The 23,638-nt window shown below is 42.8% G+C and overlaps 1 protein-coding gene across 2 annotated transcripts in view; it reads right to left on the minus strand.

The window, feature by feature from the left end:
* Window positions 1–23,443, minus strand: part of LOC139748702 (ionotropic receptor 21a-like) — a 31,317-nt gene extending 7,874 nt beyond the window's left edge. Inside the window, exons 1-9 of one of the 2 annotated variants that reach the window (XM_071662052.1) lie at window positions 23,319–23,443; window positions 16,785–17,023; window positions 13,971–14,294; window positions 10,780–11,111; window positions 6,668–6,790; window positions 6,102–6,267; window positions 5,454–5,695; window positions 3,742–3,926; window positions 1,622–1,861 (exon numbers count right to left, since the gene is read on the minus strand). In XM_071662052.1, coding sequence (XP_071518153.1) covers window positions 1,622–1,861; window positions 3,742–3,926; window positions 5,454–5,695; window positions 6,102–6,267; window positions 6,668–6,790; window positions 10,780–11,111; window positions 13,971–14,294; window positions 16,785–17,014 — 1,842 coding nt within the window. In that variant the 5' untranslated portion in view covers window positions 17,015–17,023; window positions 23,319–23,443. The remainder of the gene's footprint in view (window positions 1–1,621; window positions 1,862–3,741; window positions 3,927–5,453; window positions 5,696–6,101; window positions 6,268–6,667; window positions 6,791–10,779; window positions 11,112–13,970; window positions 14,295–16,784; window positions 17,024–23,318) is intronic. The other variant, XM_071662053.1, reaches the window with a different exon arrangement.
* Window positions 23,444–23,638: the final 195 nt, after the last annotated feature.

Consider the following 23,638-nt stretch of genomic DNA (forward strand, 5'->3'; position numbering starts at 1 on the left):
GGAAAAAAAAGATGTTATTTATATAGTTGTTAAGTTCTATATATCCAGTGTTGATCATGACTAGCCAATATAGCAAGTGTTGTACGTTCAATATGAACGTGGCTAACTATAGACTTTGTGTTGCAATGTTCAAACTCAAAATAGTCGGTGAAATTCCTCTTTGAGAGGCAGTGTTGTAGCCTAGTGTACCGACGCAGTGTCGAAGTCTAGTGTAGTCACACAGTGTCGTAGCCTAGTGTAGTGTCGTAGCCTAGTGAAGTGTCGTAGCCTAGTGCAGTGTCGTAGCCTAGTGTAGTGTCGTACTACGGCCTAGTGTAGTGTCGTAGCCTAGTGTAGTGTCGTAGCCTAGTGTAGTGTCGTAGCCTAGTGTAGTAACGTAGCCTAGTGTAGTAACGTAGCCTAGTGTAGTAACGTAGCCTAGTGTAGTGTCGTAGCCTAGTGCAGTGTCGTAGCCTAGTGTAGTGTCGTAGCCTAGTGTAGTGTCGTAGCTTAGTGTAGTGTCGTAGCCTAGTGTAGTGTCGTAGCCTAGTGTAGTGACGTAGCCTAGTGTAGTGTCGTAGCCTAGTGTAGTAACGTAGCCTAGTGTAGTGTCGTAGCCTAGTGCAGTGTCGTAGCCTAGTGTAGTGTCGTAGCCTAGTGCAGTGTCGTAGCCTAGTGCAGTGTCGTAGCCTAGTGTAGTGTCGTAGCTTAGTGTAGTGTCGTAGCCTAGTGTAGTGTCGTAGCCTAGTGTAGTGTCGTAGCCTAGTGCAGTGTCGTAGCCTAGTGTAGTGTCGTAGCCTAGTGTAGTGTCGTAGCCTAGTGTAGTAACGTAGCCTAGTGTAGTAACGTAGCCTAGTGTAGTAACGTAGCCTAGTGTAGTGTCGTAGCCTAGTGTAGTAACGTAGCCTAGTGTAGTGTCGTAGCCTAGTGTAGTAACGTAGCCTAGTGTAGTGTCGTAGCCTAGTGTAGTGTCGTAGCCTAGTGTAGTGACGTAGCCTAGTGTAGTGTCGTAGCCTAGTGAAGTGTCGTAGCCAAGTGTAGCAGTCAGCTAAGCCTAGTGTAGTGTCGTAGCCTAGTGTAGTGTCGTAGCCTAGTGTAGTGTCGTAGCCAAGTGTAGCAGTCAGCTAAGCCTAGTGTAGTGTCGTAGCCTAGTGTAGTGTCGTAGCCTAGTGTAGTAACGTAGCCTAGTGTAGTGTCGTAGCCTAGTGTAGCGACGTAGCCTAGTGTAGTGACGTAGCCTAGTGTAGCGACGTAGCCAAGTGTAGTGTCGTACTACGGCCTAGTGTAGTGTCGTACTACGGCCTAGTGTAGTGTCGTACTACGGCCTAGTGTAGTGTCGTACTACGGCCTAGTGTAGCGTCGTACTACGGCCTAGTGTAGTGTCGTACTACGGCCTAGTGTAGTGTCGTAGCCTAGTGTAGTGTCGTACTACGGCCTAGTGTAGTGTCGTACTACGGCCTAGTGTAGTGTCGTACTACGGCCTAGTGTAGTGTCGTACTACGGCCTAGTGTAGTGTCGTAGCCTAGTGTAGTGTCGTACTACGGCCTAGTGTAGTGTCGTAGCCTAGTGTAGTGTCGTACTACGGCCTAGTGTAGTGTCGTAGCCTAGTGTAGCAGTCAGCTTGCCTTGTTACCCTACCCACCTTAATGTTGTTGAAGATCTGCTTGACAGTTGGACTCTCGTTGGTTTTGAGCCATTCCCAGCCTGAGCCGTACGTGGGTTCGTATCCCCACGTCCAGTGTTGCCGCTTGCTGGCCTCCAGCAGCTGCTCCAGGGAGTCCAGACTCACTGACTTCCCAGGCACGGTCAAGTGGGCGATGAGGGACGAGCGGTACGTGATGGCCAGTAACATGCAGTACAACCACCACCATCCCAGCAACATCTGACCGGGGGTTGTAAATCACAACCTGGCATACCTCAAGCACTTACAACACCCGCCACAACATGTGCTAATCCTATACATGTTCTAGGGCATTTACAACCAGCACCACCACAACTGGTGTGGCCAGTTTACATCCGTGATGATCAGTAGGGATGTTGTATATGAACTATAACTCTAACAACACACGTGATCATAACCAGCAGTAAGTACAACAACCATCATCACAACCTGCTCATATTCCACACTTCAATATAGACATATATAGTCTTAATCTAACTTTACTTCAAAACTAACTCATAAATGGTTCAGCCAACCTACATCCCACATAAACTAACTCATTAAAACCTAACCTAACCTAACCTACCCTAACCTAACCTAACTTAACCTAACCTAACCTAACCTAACTTAACCTAACCTAACCTAACCTAACCTAACCTAACTTAACTTAACCTAACCTAACCTAACCTACCCTAACCTAACCTAACCTAACCTAACCTAACTTAACTTAACCTAACCTAACCTACCCTAACCTAACCTAACCTAACCTACCCTAACCTAACCTAACCTAACCTAACCTAACTTAACTTAACCTAACCTAACCTACCCTAACCTAACCTAACCTAACCTAACCTACCCTAACCTAACCTAACTTAACCTAACCTAACCTAACTTAACCTAACCTAACCTAACCTAACCTAACCTAACTTAACTTAACCTAACCTAACCTAACCTACCCTAACCTAACCTACCCTAACCTAACCTAACCTAACCTAACCTAACCTAACTTAACTTAACCTAACCTAACCTACCCTAACCTAACTTAACCTAACCTAACCTAACCTAACCTAACCTAACCTAACCTAACCTACCCTAACCTAACCTAACTTAACCTAACCTAACCTACCCTAACCTAACCTAACCTAACCTAACTTAACCTAACCTAACCTAACCTAACTTAACCTAACCTAACCTAACTTAACCTAACCTAACCTAACCTAACCTAACTTAACCTAACCTAACCTAACCTAACCTACCCTAACCTAACCTAACTTAACCTAACCTAACCTAACCTAACCTAACCTAACTTAACTTAACTTAACTTAACCTAACCTACCCTAACCTAACCTAACTTAACCTAACCTAACCTAACCTAACCTAACCTACCCTAACCTAACTTAACTTAACTTAACTTAACTTAACTTAACTTAACTTAACCTAACCTAACCTAACTTAACCTAACCTAACCTAACCTAACCTAACCTAACTTAACCTAACCTAACCTACCCTAACCTAACCTAACCTAACTTAACCTAACCTAACCTACCCTAACCTAACCTACCCTAACCTAACTTAACCTAACCTAACCTATTATAAACCTAGTTTAATTGAGTTTTATTAGACATATCTGAGGTCTCTAAGCTCCTAGCTAGCATACTATATAGAATAACTCCCCACTAACTTAACATAGCCTAGAATATTCCATAGAACCTAACCTAGCATTGCATAGCATAGTGTAGTCTAACCTAACCTAACTTAGCTAAGCCTAATCTAACCTAAGCATAGCGTAGCCTAACTTAACTTAACCTAACCAAGCATAGCAGATCCTAGCCAAACCTAACCTAACCTAACCTAGTATAGCATATATTAACTTAACCAATCATAGCGTAGCCTAACCTAACTTAGCATAGCGTAGCCTAACCTAACCTAACCTAACCTAACCAATCATAGCGTAGCCTAACCTAACCTAACCTAACCTAACCTAACCTAGCATAGCGTATGTGTGTGTGTGTGTGTGTGTGTGTGTGTGTGTGTGTGTATGTGTGTGTATCACCTGTGCTGTAATGTGTGTGTGTGTGTGTGTGTGTGTGTGTGTGTATCACCTGTGCTGTAATGTTCCTAGGCAGTCTGGGTGGCGGGTCCTCGAGCAGGATGGCCCAGGTCAGCATCATAGCTTGGTCCAGGCTGAGGGCGTACCCGGCCCACGCCCACGCCCACGCCTTCTGCAGCGCCCACAACACCACGGTGGCCACCATCGTGGACACTACAGTCACCAACCACAGCTGCACTGCCGAGGTACACAACAGCTGTAGTCTACACACGAGATACACCAGCATTACAGAGGGGGTGTATGTAACCCCAGCATTACAGAGGGGGTGTATGTAACCCCAGCATTACAGAGGTGGTGTATGTAACCCCAGCATTACAGAGGGGGTGTATGTAACCCCAGCATTACAGAGGGGGTGTATGTAACCCCAGCATTACAGAGGGGGTGTATGTCACCCCAGCATTACAGAGGGGGTGTATGTAACCCCAGCATTACAGAGGGGGTGTATGTAACCCCAGCATTACAGAGGGGGTGTATGTAACCCCAGCATTACAGAGGGGGTATATGTAACCCCAGCATTACAGAGGTGGTGTATGTAACCCCAGCATTACAGAGGGGGTGTATGTAACCCCAGCATTACAGAGGTGGTGTATGTAACCCCAGCATTACAGAGGGGGTGTATGTAACCCCAGCATTACAGAGGTGGTGTATGTAACCCCAGCATTACAGAGGTGGTGTATGTAACCCCAGCATTACAGAGGTGGTGTATGTAACCCCAGCATTACAGAGGGGGTGTATGTAACCCCAGCATTACAGAGGGGGTGTATGTAACCCCAGCATTACAGAGGGGGTGTATGTAACCCCAGCATTACAGAGGTGGTGTATGTAACCCCAGCATTACAGAGGGGGTGTATGTAACCCCAGCATTACAGAGGGGGTGTATGTAACCCCAGCATTACAGAGGTGGTGTATGTAACCCCAGCATTACAGAGGTGGTGTATGTAACCCCAGCATTACAGAGGGGGTGTATGTAACCCCAGCATTACAGAGGGGGTGTATGTAACCCCAGCATTACAGAGGGGGTGTATGTAACCCCAGCATTACAGAGGGGGTGTATGTAACCCCAGCATTACAGAGGGGGTGTATGTAACCCCAGCATTACAGAGGGGGTGTATGTAACCCCAGCAGGGTGATCAGCTGTGACCTGATGTGTTTACGAAGACATATAACACCATCATAATGTCACAAGAGAAAAAAGCAATTAAAGTTGAAATTAACTTGGAAAGCTTATGATACATTGAACACTAATGTATCTAACTTGTAGCACTGTCTTGCCTCGCTTCATTTAAGGGTCCATAGCATTAGTTCCCACATCTGGGATCATAGTTAAGTCACTTTAATGGCCTTAAATGAATCAATTTTGATGTGTCCCACATCTGGGATCATAGTTAAGTCACTTTAATGGCCTTAAATGAATCAATTTTGATGTGTCCCACATCTGGGATCATAGTTAAGTCACTTTAATGGCCTTAAATGAATCAATTTTGATGTGTCCCACATCTGGGATCATAGTTAAGTCACTTTAATGGCCTTAAATGAATCAATTTTGATGTGTCCCACATCTGGGATCATAGTTAAGTCACTTTAATGGCCTTAAATGAATCAATTTTGATGTGTCCCACATCTGGGATCATAGTTAAAAGTCCCTATAATGTCGTTAGATGATTCGATCTCATTTTGGGATAAGTTTATCCCAGTCCTGCTCACCTGAGAACGGCCTAACGAGCGCGAAGGCCTGGGATAGAGGGAGTGGTTTGGAGGTGATCATAACGAGCGGTTCTGACGCGTAGATGGTCGAGTAGTCCAGTACGGGGAGGCGGGTTTCCAACCACGACAACATCATGGAGAAGTCAGCCTGGTGGTGTTGCAGGGTGCCCACAATACCACTCCAATTACCACTGGGGGTCGAGGTGCCCCATTGGTCATCCCACGGGACCCGCATCTCGTACCTGGAACCAGGCGCTACACTCATTATACAAGTAACGGCGACTCACACAGGCTACATCATGTACGCTCGTCGTACGATGCACAACCTTGTTATCGTTCATCTGACAACCTTGTAACCTAACAGCCTTGTTATCGTTCACCTAACAACCTTGTGATCGTTAATCTAACAGCCTTGTGACCTAACAGCCTTGTGATCGTTAAACTAACAGCCTTGTGACCTAACAACCTTGTGATCGTTAACCTAACAGCCTTGTGACCTAACAACCTCGTGACCTAACAACCTTGTGATCGTTTACCTAACAGCCTTGTGACCTAACAACCTCGTGACCTAACAACCTTGTGATCGTTCACCTAACAGCCTTGTTCTTGCTAACTCGCCAGGTAAACAACACAAACCACAAGACTTACGTGAAATTAAGTTTGTTTGCGATGGTGGTTAACATGCGAACATCCAGTGAGTCTAGCGGGGTAACAAGGCTCCCTCGTTCGTGCGTGTGTCTCTGGAACTGGATGAAAGGGAACCAGTTCATGGTGACGAGGCGGAAGGTGTGGCCATGGAAGTCCTGGAATTGATCTGTGGAGAAACTTGGTGCAGGTATGTAGACTGACCTGGAACACTGGCTCATACTGCTCTTACATGTGTGTGTGTGACTCTAATGTGGTGTTTCCACAGTCTGACTCTCCTAACAACCGGGGTAGTTATTTCAATCACCTTTAATTGTATTCGTTAATGTCATGTCCTTACCCTCCGTAGTCTAACGATAACAATTTGACCCTAAGTTCATGTAACAGGCAAACTGATGGTTCTTATCACAAAGGAAAGACATTTATTTAGAAGAGAAGTAGAGGGACGAGTTTACTTTAAAAGACAATGTTACTACAACGTAAGACTTAATGAGTCATTAACCTAACGTGTCCTAAGAGTGTGTGTGTATATATGTAGTATATGTATGATTTGCCACATATGTACTTACCAGGGAACAGGTCAGCCTGGTTGTGTAAGCCACCCGAGGCAGTCCAGGTGTGGAGCAGCTGGACACTGTCTCGTGCAGCAGTGCAGTACATACACCTGGTATACAGGTAAACCCACCGCCATTCTCGAAATATATATTAAAAAAACAATTAAGAAAACATACCAACAAAGTAGAGGTATGAATATATATTAATGGTCTTCACACAAGCCCAGGAATTGCCACATTCACACACTGGCACACATGCAATTGCCACATTCACACACTGACACACATGCAATTGCCACTTTTACACACTGACACACATGCAATTGCCACATTTACACACTGACACACATGCAATTGCCACATTTACACACTGACACACATGCAATTGCCACATTTACACACTGACACACATGCAATTGCCACATTTACACACTGACACACATGCAATTGCCACATTCACACACTGACACACATGCAATTGCCACATTTACGCACTGACACACATGCAATTGCCACATTTACACACTGACACACATGCAATTGCCACATTCACACACTGGCACACATGCAATTGCCACATTTACACACTGGCACACATGCAATTGCCACATTCACACACTGGCACACATGCAATTGCCACATTTACACACTAACACACATGCAATTGCCACATTTACACACTGACACACATGCAATTGCCACATTTACACACTGACACACATGTAATTGCCACATTCACACACTGACACACATGTAATTGCCACATTCACACACTGGCACACATGTAATTGCCACATTCACACACTGACACACATGCAATTGCCACATTCACACACTGACACACATGCAATTGCCACATTTACACACATGCAATGTGGCTGTTGCATGATATGTACCATAACCATTGCCTCCCAACCACACAGACCAGCCCCCACACACAACTACATAATTACCTCACTGTTCTTCGTACCCTGCTTCAGTATTCCGACTGCACGCTGCCCCCCATATACCACATAATTCTAATTCACTTTATCCCATGTTCATCTCCCAGTCACCTCGATGTTTAGACTCCAATACCCGAGAAAGCTTTTCTTAACTCCAGCATTCTGTTTTCTCTTTGGTCTTCCAATCCTTCTTGCTTCTTCTACTTCTGACACATTGTTGTTGACCATTTGTCTAAACCATTTCAGCCCATCCTGGTCGTCTCTCGCAATCCGAGCGTCATTAACTACCACATCTCCTCATCAAACAGTCGTTACGAACACAACGAGCCTATCTCTCATGTCATCCTCACACACATTCCATTTTCTAAAATATCAACTCTAGTTTCCTTCCTCCAACCCACGAAGACCAAGGGATTCTGGTCCATACATTACCTTGAGCCACGCCCACATTCCCTGACCTGATAGATGGTGACCTCCAACAACCATACATTGCCTTCAAGCCACGCCCACATTCCCTGACCTGATAGATGGTGACCTCCAACGACCATACATGAAGCTTAATGAACCCAGACACTTAGCTTCTCCTGTGACACCATGTTATGAAGCACTCGGGACTCAGTGTATCCATCACCTACAACATCACCTACATCACGTACTCACAACATCACCCACAACACGTACTCACAACATCACCCACAACACGTACTCACAACATCACCCACAACACGTACTCACAACATTACCCACAACACGTACTCACAACATCACCCACAACACGTACTCACAACATCACCCACAACACGTACTCACAACATCACCCACAACACGTACTCACAACATCACCCACAACACGTACTCACAACATCACCCACAACACGTGCTCACAACATCACCCACAACACGTACTCACAACATCACCCACAACACGTACTCACAACATCACCCACAACACGTACTCACAACATCACCCACAACACGTACTCACAACATCACCCACAACACGTACTCACAACATCACCCACAACACGTGCTCACAACATCACCCACAACACGTACTCACAACATCACCCACAACACGTACTCACAACATCACCTACAACACGTACTCACAACATCACCCACAACACGTACTCACAACATCACCCACAACACGTACTCACAACATCACCCACAACACGTGCTCACAACATCACCCACAACACGTACTCACAACATCACCCACAACACGTACTCACAACATCACCCACAACACGTACTCACAACATCACCCACAACACGTACTCACAACATCACCCACAACACGTACTCACAACATCACCCACAACACGTACTCACAACATCACCCACAACACGTACTCACAACATCACCCACAACACGTACTCACAACATCACCCACAACACGTACTCACAACATCACCCACAACACGTACTCACAACATCACCTACAACACGTACTCACAACATCACCCACAACACGTACTCACAACATCACCCACAACACGTACTCACAACATCACCCACAACACGTGCTCACAACATCACCCACAACACGTACTCACATCACCCACAACACGTACTCACAACATCACCCACAACACGTACTCACAACATCACCCACAACACGTACTCACAACATCACCCACAACACGTGCTCACAACATCACCCACAACACGTACTCACAACATCACCCACAACACGTACTCACAACATCACCCACAACACGTACTCACAACATCACCCACAACACGTACTCACAACATCACCCACAACACGTACTCACAACATCACCCACAACACGTACTCACAACATCACCCACAACACGTACTCACAACATTCTACGTCCTCTCGTTGCTCTACACACAACATCCCTGCCATCTTGCCTCATTCCCTTCCCCTACATGACTGATGTACGTGTGTCTACATTGTACTCAGGTTTGACACGTGTCCACCAGAAACTACCATCACTACAACTACCTCAGCTGTTCCTCATGGTCATTACTACTCTACGTGTTGTTAAGAAAGTTGTAGTCATACACGTACCCTCCCTGATGTCATACACACACACACACACACACACATCATTATAATCTATATACATTGATGATATATATGACAGTATACCAATATATGGAACATATACACCAGTAAACAACACTTATATATATATATATATATATATATATATATATATATATATATATATATATATATATATATATATATATATATAAGTGTGCAATAAAGTAACATATACACCAGTAAACAACATATATATATATATATATATATATATATATATATATATATATATATATATATATATATATGTATATATATATATGTATATATATATATATATATATATATATATATATATATATATATATATATATATATATATATATATATATATATATATAAGTGTGCAGTAAAGTAACATATACACCAGTAAACAACATTTATATATATATATATATATATATATATATATATATATATATATATATATATATATATATATATATATATATATATATATAAGTGTGCAGTAAAGTAACATATACACCAGTAAACAACATTTATATATATATATATATATATATATATATATATATATATATATATATATATATATATATATATATATATATATAAGTGTGCAGTAAAGTAACATATACACCAGTAAACAACACTTATATATATATATATATATAAGTGTGCAGTAAAGTAACATATACACCAGTAAACAACATTTATATATATATAAGTGTGCAGTAAAGTAACATATACACCAGTAAACAACATTTATATATATATATATATATAAGTGTGCAGTAAAGTAACATATACACCAGTAAACAACATTTATATATATATAAGTGTGCAGTAAAGTAACATATACACCAGTAAACAACACTTGTATATATATAAGTGTGCAGTAAAGTAACATATACACCAGTAAACAACACTTGTATATATATAAGTGTGCAGTAAAGTAACATATACACCAGTAAACAACACTTGTATATATATATATATATATATATATATATATATATATATATATATATATATATATATATATATATATATATATATATATATAAGTGTGCAGTAAAGTAACATATACACCAGTAAACAACACTTATATATATATAAGTGTGTAGTAAAGTAAGATACCTGTTGACATTTCTTGCAGACCAGACACTGTATTGGAGGCCACAACAGAGACCACCTCATTCAACCTGGGGTTGTTACCATGGTTATTATCAGACCCATAACCAGGTGGGTCATTAGGACCAGCCAACCACGTGGTGGTAGTGACCACGTGTGAGGCAGTGGTGGTACGAGGCTGCTGACCAAGTGACTGCTGCTGGAGGTAGGCCAGGTAAAGTAATTTAGGTGAGTTACGTAGACTGTGGTCATGTAGGGCCACGCTGGCCTGAGACTTGGGCCCCACCAGGACCACGTACGTCTCCGGCCACTTGTACACTTCAACCACTTCCAGGTACCTAAGGAGGACCATCACCAGCATGTAGAGAGGCAGTAGTGAGGCATTATACTGACCATATAATGAGGCAGTAGTGAGGCATTATACTGACGATATACAGAGGAAGTAGTGAGGCATTATACTGACGATATAGAGAGAGGCAGTAGTGAGGCATTATACTGACCATATAATGAGGCAGTAGTGAGGCATTATACTGACGATATACAGGGGCAGTACTGAGGCATTAAGGCGAGGGTATAGAAAGGGAGTGAGGCATTATACTGAGGGAAGTAAGACGAGGATATAGAGAGGCAGTGAGGCATTGTACTCATGATATAGAGAGGCAGTAGTGAGGCATTATACTGAGGGAAGTAAGACGAGGATATCGAGAGAGGCAGTAGTGAGGCATTATACTGACGATATATATAGAGAGGCAGTAGTGAGGCATTATACTGACGATATAGAGAGAGAGGCAGTAGTGAGGCATTATACTGAGGATATAGAGAGAGAGGCAGTAGTGAGGCATTATACTGAGGATATAGAGAGGCAGTAGTGAGGCATTATACTGAGGATATATAGAGAGAGGCAGTAGTAAGGCATTATACTGACCATATAGAGAGGCAGTAGTGAGGCATTATACTGACGATATAGAGAGAGAGGCAGTAGTGAGGCATTATACTGAGGATATATAGAGGCAGTAGTGAGGCATTATACTGAGGATATAGAGAGGCAGTAGTGAGGCATTATACTGACCATATAGAGAGAGAGGCAGTAGTGAGGCATTATACTGACGATATAGACAGAGAGGCAGTAGTGAGGCATTATACTGAGGATATAGAGAGAGGCAGTAGTGAGGCATTATACTGACGATATAGAGAGAGAGGCAGTAGTGAGGCATTATACTGACGATATATAGAGAGAGGCAGTAGTGAGGCATTATACTGACGATATAGAGAGGCAGTAGTGAGGCATTATACTGACGATATAGAGAGGCAGTAGTGAGGCATTATACTGACGATATAGAGAGAGGCAGTAGTGAGGCATTATACTGACCATATAATGAGGCAGTAGTGAGGCATTATACTGAGGATATATAGAGAGAGGCAGTAGTGAGGCATTATACTGAGGATATATATAGAGAGGAAGTAGTGAGGCATTATACTGAGGATATACAGAGGCAGTAGTGAGGCATTATACTGACGATATAGAGAGGCAGTAGCGAGGCATTATACTGACGATATAGAGAGGCAGTAGTGAGGCATTATACTGACGATATAGAGAGGCAGTAGTGAGGCATTATACTGACGATATAGAGAGGCAGTAGTGAGGCATTATACTGACGATATAGAGAGGCAGTAGCGAGGCATTATACTGACGATATAGAGAGGCAGTAGTGAGGCATTATACTGACGATATAGAGAGGCAGTAGTGAGGCATTATACTGACGATATAGAGAGGGAGTAGTGAGGCATTATACTGACGATATAGAGAGGCAGTAGTGAGGCATTATACTGACGATATAGAGAGGGAGTAGTGAGGCATTATACTGAGGATATATATAGAGAGGCAGTAGTGAGGCATTATACTGAGGATATACAGAGGCAGTAGTGAGGCATTATACTGACGATATAGAGAGGCAGTAGTGAGGCATTATACTGACGATATAGAGAGAGGCAGTAGTGAGGCATTATACTGAGGATATAGAGAGGCAGTAGTGAGGCATTATACTGAGGATATAGAGAGGCAGTAGTGAGGCATTATACTGAGGGAAGTAAGACGAGGATACAGAGAGGCAGTACTGAGGCATTATACTGAGGGAATTAAGACGAGGATATAGAGGCAGTGAGTCATTATACTGAGGATATACAGAGAGGCAGTAGTGAGGCATTATACTGAGGCAAGTAAGACGAGGATATCGAGAGAGGCAGTAGTGAGGCATTATACTGAGGGAAATGAGACGATATAGAGAGAGGCAGTAGTGAGGCATTATACTGAGGCAAGTAAGACGAGGATATCGAGAGGCAGTAATGAGGCATTATACTGAGGGAAATGAGACGAGGATATAGAGAGAGGCAGTAGTGAGGCATTATACTGAGGATATAGAGAGAGGCAGTAGTGAGACATTACACTGAAGGAAGTGAGACGAGGAAGCAGCATTTATCAGAGAATTTGATGAAGGAAGTCAATCAAATGATGAAAATTCATGTGTTGTACATTTCCTCCCACACTAGCTAGAGGCATTGTGATCAGAAAACGGTGTTTGGGATGGGTTTTACGGGAGGTTGGTTACATAATGGCTTCTCACACACACACACACACACACACACACACACACACAAGTATATACAGGTAAACAAACAATGGCTCAACTAAATACAAACAATTTATCCAAACACACTGTCATAGCCGAGCAAACATGGCCACCACAACCTACAACATGACACCTACAACCACATACAACCGCTCTAACAACCACTAACCCTATAAAACGCATTTACAACCACATACAACTGCTCTAACCACCACTGATCCTCTAAAACGTACTTACAACCACATACAACTGCTGTAACAACCACTAACCCTCTAAAACACATTTACAACCACATACAACTGCTCTAACAACCACTAATTCTCTAAAACGCATTTACAACCGCTCTAACAACCACTAACCCTCTAAAACACATTTACAACCACATACAACTGCTCTAACAACCACTAATTCTCTAAAACGCATTTACAACCGCTCTAACAACCACTAACCCTCTAAAACACATTTACAACCACATACAACTGCTCTAACAACCACTAATTCTCTAAAACGCATTTACAACCGCTGTAACAACCACTAACCCTCTAAAACGCATTTACAACCACAGTTCACCTGAAGACGAGATGCTGGTTGTGGCGCACATCAGCGACCATGGCCCAGCAGGAGCGACCAGAGCGACGGTGTCGGAGTTCGTGCGTGAGACGACGCCATGATGACGTAGCCAGGTGACGACGCCATGATGACGTAGCCAGGTGACGACGCCATGATGACGTAGCCGGGTGATGACGCCATGATGACGTAGCCGGGTGACGACGCCATGATGACGTAGCCAGGTGACCAGGAGTCGTGTTGTCCCTCGTCACTACGTGATACATCTCCTCCCAACCCACCACCAGCCGCGGGTACAACACGCCTCCTCCATCATCATCCAGCGACCTGCAAAATGTGAGAATTGAAAGCGGGAGAGAGAGAGAGAGAGAGAGAGAGAGATTGTAAACCATTTTTTCCCCCTTCATTTAGCATCCATTGTTTGTAACACTACGATAATCGTAACTTTATTTATTTTAGTAATGGGAAAAAAAAAAGAAGACATTTAGACCCTAAGTGTATCGGTATGCTCATTACAGGCGTAAACAACAGGACAATTTATAGTTCGTGTAGCACCAGATTGTTTGGTCGTTTGGACGCCGTAACTGCTACTCCTTGTACGAACTAACTAAACTCCTCCATGACTATATCATCGTCAACGAAACAGCCTCGTTATCAGGTCATCATCGTCTGCACAGATCCGGTACGCATTAGACGTGGCTTTTAAGGACAGTCAGTACAACAACTGTTCACTTTACGTACGATGACGCACGATAGGTCGTACGCGACGGTTGTTGTCGTACTTATTTGGTTAACTACCCTTGCGACGATTTACTACCATTAAGTCAACGGTATTTTATACATTATTTTACCTGCAATTTAGTCGATTTGATGCATATTAATCCTTCCCGAACAGAGCCTTGTGCTTGCGTGATATGGCTGACGGTTGCCGGAAGCCGCCATATTGGCCTTATTACAGACGGCCAGTAACCAATAACTCATCCTGTCTCTCCATTATTTACACACACACACACACACACACACACACACACCATAATATTCATGGCGGATCTACGAGCCACGAAAAAAAATCCATAAATATCGCCAAATGGCATCCGATCGAGACGCAAAAAAAAAAAAAATAAGATTATCCGGTACACGAGACGTCCGCAGAACCACGAACGTTACCACGAGACGTCCGCAGAACCACGGACGTTACCATGAGAGGTCCGCAGAACCATGGACGTTACCATGAGAGGTCCGCAGAACCACGGACGTTACCACGAGACGTCCGCAGAACCATGGACGTTACCACGAGACGTCCGCAGAACCACGGACGTTACCACGAGACGTCCGCAGAACCATGGACGTTACCACATGACGTCCGCAGAACCATGGACGTTACCACATGACGTCCGCAGAACCATGGACGTTACCACAAGACGTCCGCAGAACCATGAACGTTACCACGAGAGGTCCGCAGAACCACGGACGTTACCACATGTCCGCAGAACCATGGACGTTACCACAAGACGTCCGCAGAACCATGGACGTTACCACAAGACGTCCGCAGAACCATGGACATTACCATGAGACGTCCGCAGAACCATGAACGTTACCACGAGAGGTCCGCAGAACCATGAACGTTACCACGAGAGGTCCGCAGAACCATGGACGTTACCACATGACGTCCGCAGAACCATGGACGTTACCACAAGACGTCCGCAGAACCATGGACGTTACCACAAGACGTCCGCAGAACCATGGACGTTACCACAAGACGTCCGCAGAACCATGGACGTTACCACCACATAAACGAGAAATTCCAGACCTCTCATTCGCTATATTTCTCAACCCCGTCATTGCAAGGATATAGATGGCACAACGTGGAATTATGAGTCGCATTACCTGGTATTCGTTCGGTGGAATTATTCTGTCTTCGTCTAATGGCGTTGTTTAACCTGACACTCTTACATTATACCATTTTCCTTCCTGCTTATCATGTGTCGTGATATAAGTGATATCTTATCACCCAGCAATATCTTAATATTGTTACGTCTTAAAGTGAGTTTTCCCGTCTTATGTATGACACTTGATAGCCATAGTCTATATCAGGGTGGTGTTAGAGACAACAATATATATTGATGTTTCCCACCAATTTACGTTCCAAATATTTTTTTTTATGTAAAGGATTTACAGAACACATTACTGTCTGCTTCATAATGCATACAGTCTTCATCTTACCATCAAACATGCACAAGAATCATTCATTTTCTTCTAGTTACATGATGTACATTATTACCTGCACGAATATATATTCTTTTTTAGATATTTAATTTTTAACCAAACTCTTCTGTACCCATGACCCAAATATGTTGATAATATTTCGTAAATGTGATATTTAATGGTTTCCATACATTGTACTGTGTTAGCGAGTCGTTCCCTGTCGCTGAACAGAAATTAAATAAGTAAAATGGCATTTTCCCGCCATATTGAAATCTTGTGTGTGTGAGCGTTTTTTTTCTAACTTCACAAATAACTAGAGTCCAGGTGCGTAACGTGTTGATTTATCTACAATTTAGTTCTCTAACAATTCATTTGTATTTACCAAGTTTTATGTTACTAGTTTTACAGAATAATTCATAGTATATGACTTTGACGGGTTTTTATACGTAAACTTAATTTGGCATTTTACGCAAGTTACACTTCCACATGAACTTAATATTAAAACTAGATAGTGAGGATACACGACACTGCCTCATAATTATTCATGAGACGTCCATATTTATGAGGCGTGTGAGATATACCTCACAAAATGAGAGAAAACTCTTGACTGACCTGAGAATATGGAAGATGGCGCCGCCGTACCCACTCTCGCCAAGAAGGACCAGGGAACATTGGGCCAAGCGTTCCTCCACCACCTGCCGTACTAGGACGCCCAGGTCACGACCCAGGTCGTCGCCCAGGTCTGCTCGACCAGTCGTGGCCACTCCAGTGACCTGGCAGATCACCAGGACAGCCAGACAACCGACCATCAACAGAGGGTAACCGCAGTGCGGGGCGACCATCTTGAAATCCTGTAGAAAACGGAGACCAACATCATGATGTAACGACCTTGGCTTGTAATTAACCTGATAGTTAACAACCAGGTCACAGGAGAAGCCATGATACCCCATGGTAGAACCATCGAACTGAAGGAGTAACTTGAAGTTGTACGAAGAAGGGAACCTTCGTATTTACGAACCCCATGAGGAGGATGAATAGCTGGAGTGACTGTGGGCCGACTGCCGCAACAAGGATGCGAACACCCCCCCATACCGAGCGGCCCGTGAATTACGTACAAGTAATTAACACCAGATATTAAATGGTAGCAGGTTTGGATGGTATTGCAGTGGAATTTATTAAAAAAGGGGGTGACTGTATTGTTGACTGGTTGGTAAGGTTATTTAATGTATGTATGACTCATGGTGAGGTGCCTGAGGATTGGCGGAATGCTTGCATAGTGCCATTGTACAAAGGCAAAGGGGATAAGAGTGAGTGCTCAAATTACAGAGGTATAAGTTTGTTGAGTATTCCTGGTAAATTATATGGGAGGGTATTGATTGAGAGGGTGAAGGCATGTACAGAGCATCAGATTGGGGAAGAGCAGTGTGGTTTCAGAAGTGGTAGAGGATGTGTGGATCAGGTGTTTGCTTTGAAGAATGTATGTGAGAAATACTTAGAAAAGCAAATGGATTTGTATGTAGCATTTATGGATCTGGAGAAGGCATATGATAGAGTTGATAGAGATGCTCTGTGGAAGGTATTAAGAATATATGGTGTGGGAGGCAAGTTGTTAGAAGCAGTGAAAAGTTTTTATCGAGGATGTAAGGCATGTGTACGTGTAGGAAGAGAGGAAAGTGATTGGTTCTCAGTGAATGTAGGTTTGCGGCAGGGGTGTGTGATGTCTCCATGGTTGTTTAATTTGTTTATGGATGGGGTTGTTAGGGAGGTAAATGCAAGAGTTTTGGAAAGAGGGGCAAGTATGAAGTCTGTTGGGGATGAGAGAGCTTGGGAAGTGAGTCAGTTGTTGTTCGCTGATGATACAGCGCTGGTGGCGGATTCATGTGAGAAACTGCAGAAGCTGGTGACGGAGTTTGGAAAAGTGTGTGGAAGAAGAAAGTTAAGAGTAAATGTGAATAAGAGCAAGGTTATTAGGTACAGTAGGGTTGAGGGTCAAGTCAATTGGGAGGTGAGTTTGAATGGCGAGAGGCTGGAGGAAGTGAAGTGTTTTAGATATCTGGGAGTGGATCTGTCAGCGGATGGAACCATGGAAGCGGAAGTGGATCATAGGGTGGGGGAGGGGGCGAAAATTTTGGGAGCCTTGAAAAATGTGTGGAAGTCGAGAACATTATCCCGGAAAGCAAAAATGGGTATGTTTGAAGGAATAGTAGTTCCAACAATGTTGTATGGTTGCGAGGCGTGGGCTATGGATAGAGTTGTGCGCAGGAGGATGGATGTGCTGGAAATGAGATGTTTGAGGACAATGTGTGGTGTGGGGTGGTTTGATCGAGTAAGTAACGTAAGGGTAAGAGAGATGTGTGGAAATAAAAAGAGCGTGGTTGAGAGAGCAGAAGAGGGTGTTTTGAAATGGTTTGGGCACATGGAGAGAATGAGTGAGGAAAGATTGACCAAGAGGATATATGTGTCGGAGGTGGAGGGAACGAGGAGAAGAGGGAGACCAAATTGGAGGTGGAAAGATGGAGTGAAAAGGATTTTGTGTGATCGGGGCCTGAACATGCAGGAGGGTGAAAGGAGGGCAAGGAATAGAGTGAATTGGAGCGATGTGGTATACAGGGGTTGACGTGCTGTCAGTGGATTGAATCAGGGCATGTGAAGCGTCTGGGGTAAACCATGGAAAGCTGTGTAGGTATGTATATTTGCGTGTGTGGACGTGTGTATGTACATGCGTATGGGGGGGGTTGGGCCATTTCTTTCGTCTGTTTCCTTGCGCTACCTCGCAAACGCGGGAGACAGCGACAAAGTATAAAAAAAAAAAAAAAAAAAAAAAAAAAAAAAAAAAAATTAAATGGTTTAATAGAGATGCTCTGTGGAAGGTATTAAGAATATATGGTGTGGGAGCAAGTTGTTAGAAGCAGTGAAAAGTTTTACACAGATCGAGCATGTGTACGTTAGCAACAAAAGGATTGGTTCTCTATGTAGGTTTGCGGCAGGGCGTGTTGAGTCAGATGTTTCTAATGTGTTTATGGAGGGTGTTATAGGAGGTAAATGCGAATATGCTTCTTAAGGGGGTTAAGTATGAATTTAGTTTTGGATGTAGCTATGGTGTGTGATACAGTTGTTTTCAGCTGATTACTGCTTGTGGTTGTCTATGTAGAATATGCCAGCTGGTGACTGAGTTAGGTAAATGTGTGGGAGAGAGAAATTAAGATATTGATTTCAAATTTGCAACGTTATTGTTGGTTATGAGGGATTAGCATTACTGTGCTTTAATGAAGTAAATACTGAGGAAACGTGAAAGTGTTTTGATATCTGTGAGTTCGTGGCAGCGGATGGAACCATGGAAGCGGTAATGTTTGATATTAGTGTGGAAGCAAATCTGGCTGACCCAAATATTTGGATCCTTGTAAAAATGGTGGAAAGTGTACAAATTTGAATGGTAAGCAATGGGTATGTTGAAGGAAAGTAATTAAAATGTTGAAAATGGTTGCCGTGGGCTAATTGGTGTGTGAGCGTTTTCAGTGAATGGAATTGCTAGGAAGAGAGTGGTTGAGTGATATGTTGATATGTAGGTGTTTAGATCATTGTAGTAACCAAGGTTATGTAGAAGTTGTGGAAATAATATGAGCGTGGTTGAGGAGCGAACGTAAAAGGATTTGAGTTATTCTGATTATAAACTGTTTGGGTACACTATTTGGAGTATTGAGTTGAGATACTATGGATGTAGAATGGATTAGGACAGGAATTGAACCAAGGTATGTATGAGTGTCGGGCAGGTTGAGTGTGACGTGGGATCAGGAGGGAGACACAATGAGCAGAACGGAAAGAGGAGTGAAAAGATTGGGTCGACGCTTGAAATCCTGAAATGACAGGGGTGAAAGCATAAGGATAAGATGAAACGACCTTTGTTATCAATGAAATATTCAAAGACAAACATTTAATCAAAATCATTAAACATGTCCATGAAAAATGGAGACAGACAATGTAAAATATTCAAGATTTAAAGTGAAGAAATCTATTTGGTCGTTCACCAGACCAGGGTTAAACTACCCTGCTTAATGGCTTGTATAGACTCGCTGCAGTAATTGATTACGGTCATATAAAATTAACCAACCTGGTTATTCTCCTCTGAAACTGCTATTGTAAATACAAGAATGAAATAGATAACGAAACGTAAAATAATGACAAGAAAATATAATTTAAGCAATCTAAATTTTTAAAAAACTGTCCAACATCTTGAGAGTGGACCGTCCTTGGAATTTGCATCCTCTAAATCTGCTATCGTAAATTCTAAGATGAAATATATAACAAAACCTAGAACAGTGACAAGAAAATGTAATTTAAGCAATAATCTAAATTTTTAAAAAACTGTCCAACATCTTGAAAGTGGACCGTTCCAATATTCTGCATCGTAGCGTTTGAGGCAAACATGATCATGGGCGACTACGTCATGACACAATGATGATGGCTGTTTCCCAATACCTTTTATCAATGCCTTGATAACACCGTCCAGGCACCACCAAGGGCGCCAGTAACTCATGATAACAAATGACCGCCATCTTGCAAGGAAGATGGTACTCTCGTATCCCCAGTCTGGTCCCCTAGCCTCGCTCAGACAGGCTTTGAATAACATTATTGGATCAACTTTCTCCCTGTGGTCGCTACAACGCGCTCTGACAATGGCGGTTCTACTAAGGGATTACGGTCCTTATTCTCCACCATTAATATTTGAAAACACGTCGTCCACAATGGTTATTATTATCCCTTGTTGAATACATTGCGGTTTACATTGGCTCCCGCGCTATACCAGACACCTGTTCCTCCTGTATTTTGATCTTATTATAATTTTCTATCAACCATCAATACATCTGTAGAACTTCTATTGACCTTTTGATAAATATAACTTAACTACTGAAGTATAATGACCCATGATATAGACAGTCCTGCTCTACCACTTAACCACAAGATGTTATTTTTAGAAATTATGTTCATATAAAGACATATGTAATATTATACTTAATTTTACTTAATATACAATTTGTAAATGTAATTCAATGTAACCAGACCACCAGTAGCCCTCGTAGAAACTTGAATTTATTATTATCTTTGTCATTTATTTATTCAAAAAATTAATGTTATCATCTCATTTGCCTTCATTTGTTTGTTTGTTTGTTCGGTAAATACACTCACTATAAACAACCAAGATAACAATATCTTTAGAATATATTTGCATTATGATAATGAATTTAACTGTACATTTCTACACCAACATTAAGCAAGGTTTTCATAGGTCATATTAATTTATACTTTTTCAAATAATTCATTTATCAAAGACAAATTTTAAAACACATCAAGATAAAACAAAAATATCCCTTGTGTTTTGAAATGAAAAGTAAAACCATGAACTAATAATGTAAGATATATAACAATTTGCAATGTTGTATTGCTGTAAATGGCGATAATGAACTTTGACCTAAAATACAAGTTCAACAAACCTATAATTATTATAGCTACGCCATAACTAAACACATCCTTCCCCTTTATTAGCCAGAGGAGACGCTAATGAATTGATTATAAATAAAGAAGATATTTTATTGATAATGGAAATTGTTGTCATAACATTGGATAATTTAGACAAGTGGTTGTGATGAAATATACTGTAATATATTAATAATTAGAACATAATGGGAAAGGAATAAGAAGATATGATTAACTAAATTAATTAAATTCCAATTTCCTATTGGGATAGGCGCGAAAATGATTGAAATAAGCAAATATCATTACGTCTCGATCCAAGCGTAGTTACACATTAAAAAATGTATGAGGGTTAATGAATATAAAGTTTAGAAATACATTAGTGGTTCACAACTCATTAGGGACACATTTTGGGAAGGTCTATATAAATCAGGACAATTGGTAGTTACGCGGTTTGTTAAGCCATACCACAAGTATTGTATTATATTTATATTAATCAAAAGTCTACAACACTTGATCTATTTTCGTAAGTACGACTTGTACAATACTCAGGCACAACACATGGAAGTGATGACTGAGCCTTTGATTTAATATGAAATAAAGGCTCATAACACTCACGGTCCATACTGTCGTGGTCAAGGGTCGTACACCGTCGTGGTCAAGGGTCGTATACCGTCGTGGTCAAGGGTCGTATACCGTCGTGGTCAAGGGTCGTACACCGTCGTGGTCAAGGGTCGTATACCGTCGTGGTCAAGGGTTGTATACCGTCGTGGTCAAGGGTCGTATACCGTCGTGGTCAAGGGTCGTATACCGTCGTGGTCAAGGGTCGTACACCGTCGTGGTCAAGGGTCGTATACCGTCGTGGTCAAGGGTCGTATACCGTCGTGGTCAAGGGTCGTATACCGTCGTGGTCAAGGGTCGTATACCGTCGTGGTCAAGGGTCGTATACCGTCGTGGTCAAGGGTCGTACCGTCGTGGTCAAGGGTCGTACACCGTCGTGGTCAAGGGTCGTATACCGTCGTGGTCAAGGGTCGTATACCGTCGTGGTCAAGGGTTGTATACCGTCGTGGTCAAGGGTCGTATACCGTCGTGGTCAAGGGTCGTATACCGTCGTGGTCAAGGGTCGTATACCGTCGTGGTCAAGGGTTGTACACCGTCGTGGTCAAGGGTCGTATACCGTCGTGGTCAAGGGTCGTATACCGTCGTGGTCAAGGGTCGTATACCGTCGTGGTCAAGGGTTGTACACCGTCGTGGTCAAGGGTCGTATACCGTCGTGGTCAAGGGTCGTATACCGTCGTGGTCAAGGGTCGTATACCGTCGTGGTCAAGGGTCGTATACCGTCGTGGTCAAGGGTCGTACCGTCGTGGTCAAGGGTCGTACCGTCGTGGTCAAGGGTCGTATACCGTCGTGGTCAAGGGTCGTACCGTCGTGGTCAAGGGTCGTATACCGTCGTGGTCAAGGGTCGTATATCGACGTGGTCAAGGGTCGTACCGTTGTGGTCAAGGGTCGTATACCGTCGTGGTCAAGGGTCGTATACCGTCGTGTTCAAGGGTCGTATACCGTCGTGGTCAAGGGTCGTATACCGTCGTGGTCAAGGGGTCGTATCGTCATGCTCAAGGGTCGTATCGTCGTGGTCAAGGGTCGTATACCGTCGTGTTCAAGGAGGTCGTTACCTACCTTCGTCCTGCACGACTTGGACTGCTGTACTGCGTGGTTAACCACCTCTTCATAACCAAGTCTTGGCCTGGAGTTGCCAGTTCCCTTTATATACACATGTTTGCACCTGCGTCCTGGTAACTACTGAATAGTGCAATGGCACACAACGAGCGAATGAATCATATAATCGCGTGATAACAATCTCAGTTCACACAAGTCGTTATAAACCATGGTACACTTCAATATAAACGACTATTGTTCAAAACGATCATATACTTCAATATAAACGAGTGGCCTCACCTTCTCTCTGGAAGGCTCGTTAATCTTTCCTTTGTGGCCTG

The sequence above is a fragment of the Panulirus ornatus genome, chromosome 5 (assembly GCF_036320965.1).
Source record: "Panulirus ornatus isolate Po-2019 chromosome 5, ASM3632096v1, whole genome shotgun sequence".
In the NCBI taxonomy this organism is placed as follows: Eukaryota; Metazoa; Arthropoda; class Malacostraca; order Decapoda; family Palinuridae; genus Panulirus; species Panulirus ornatus.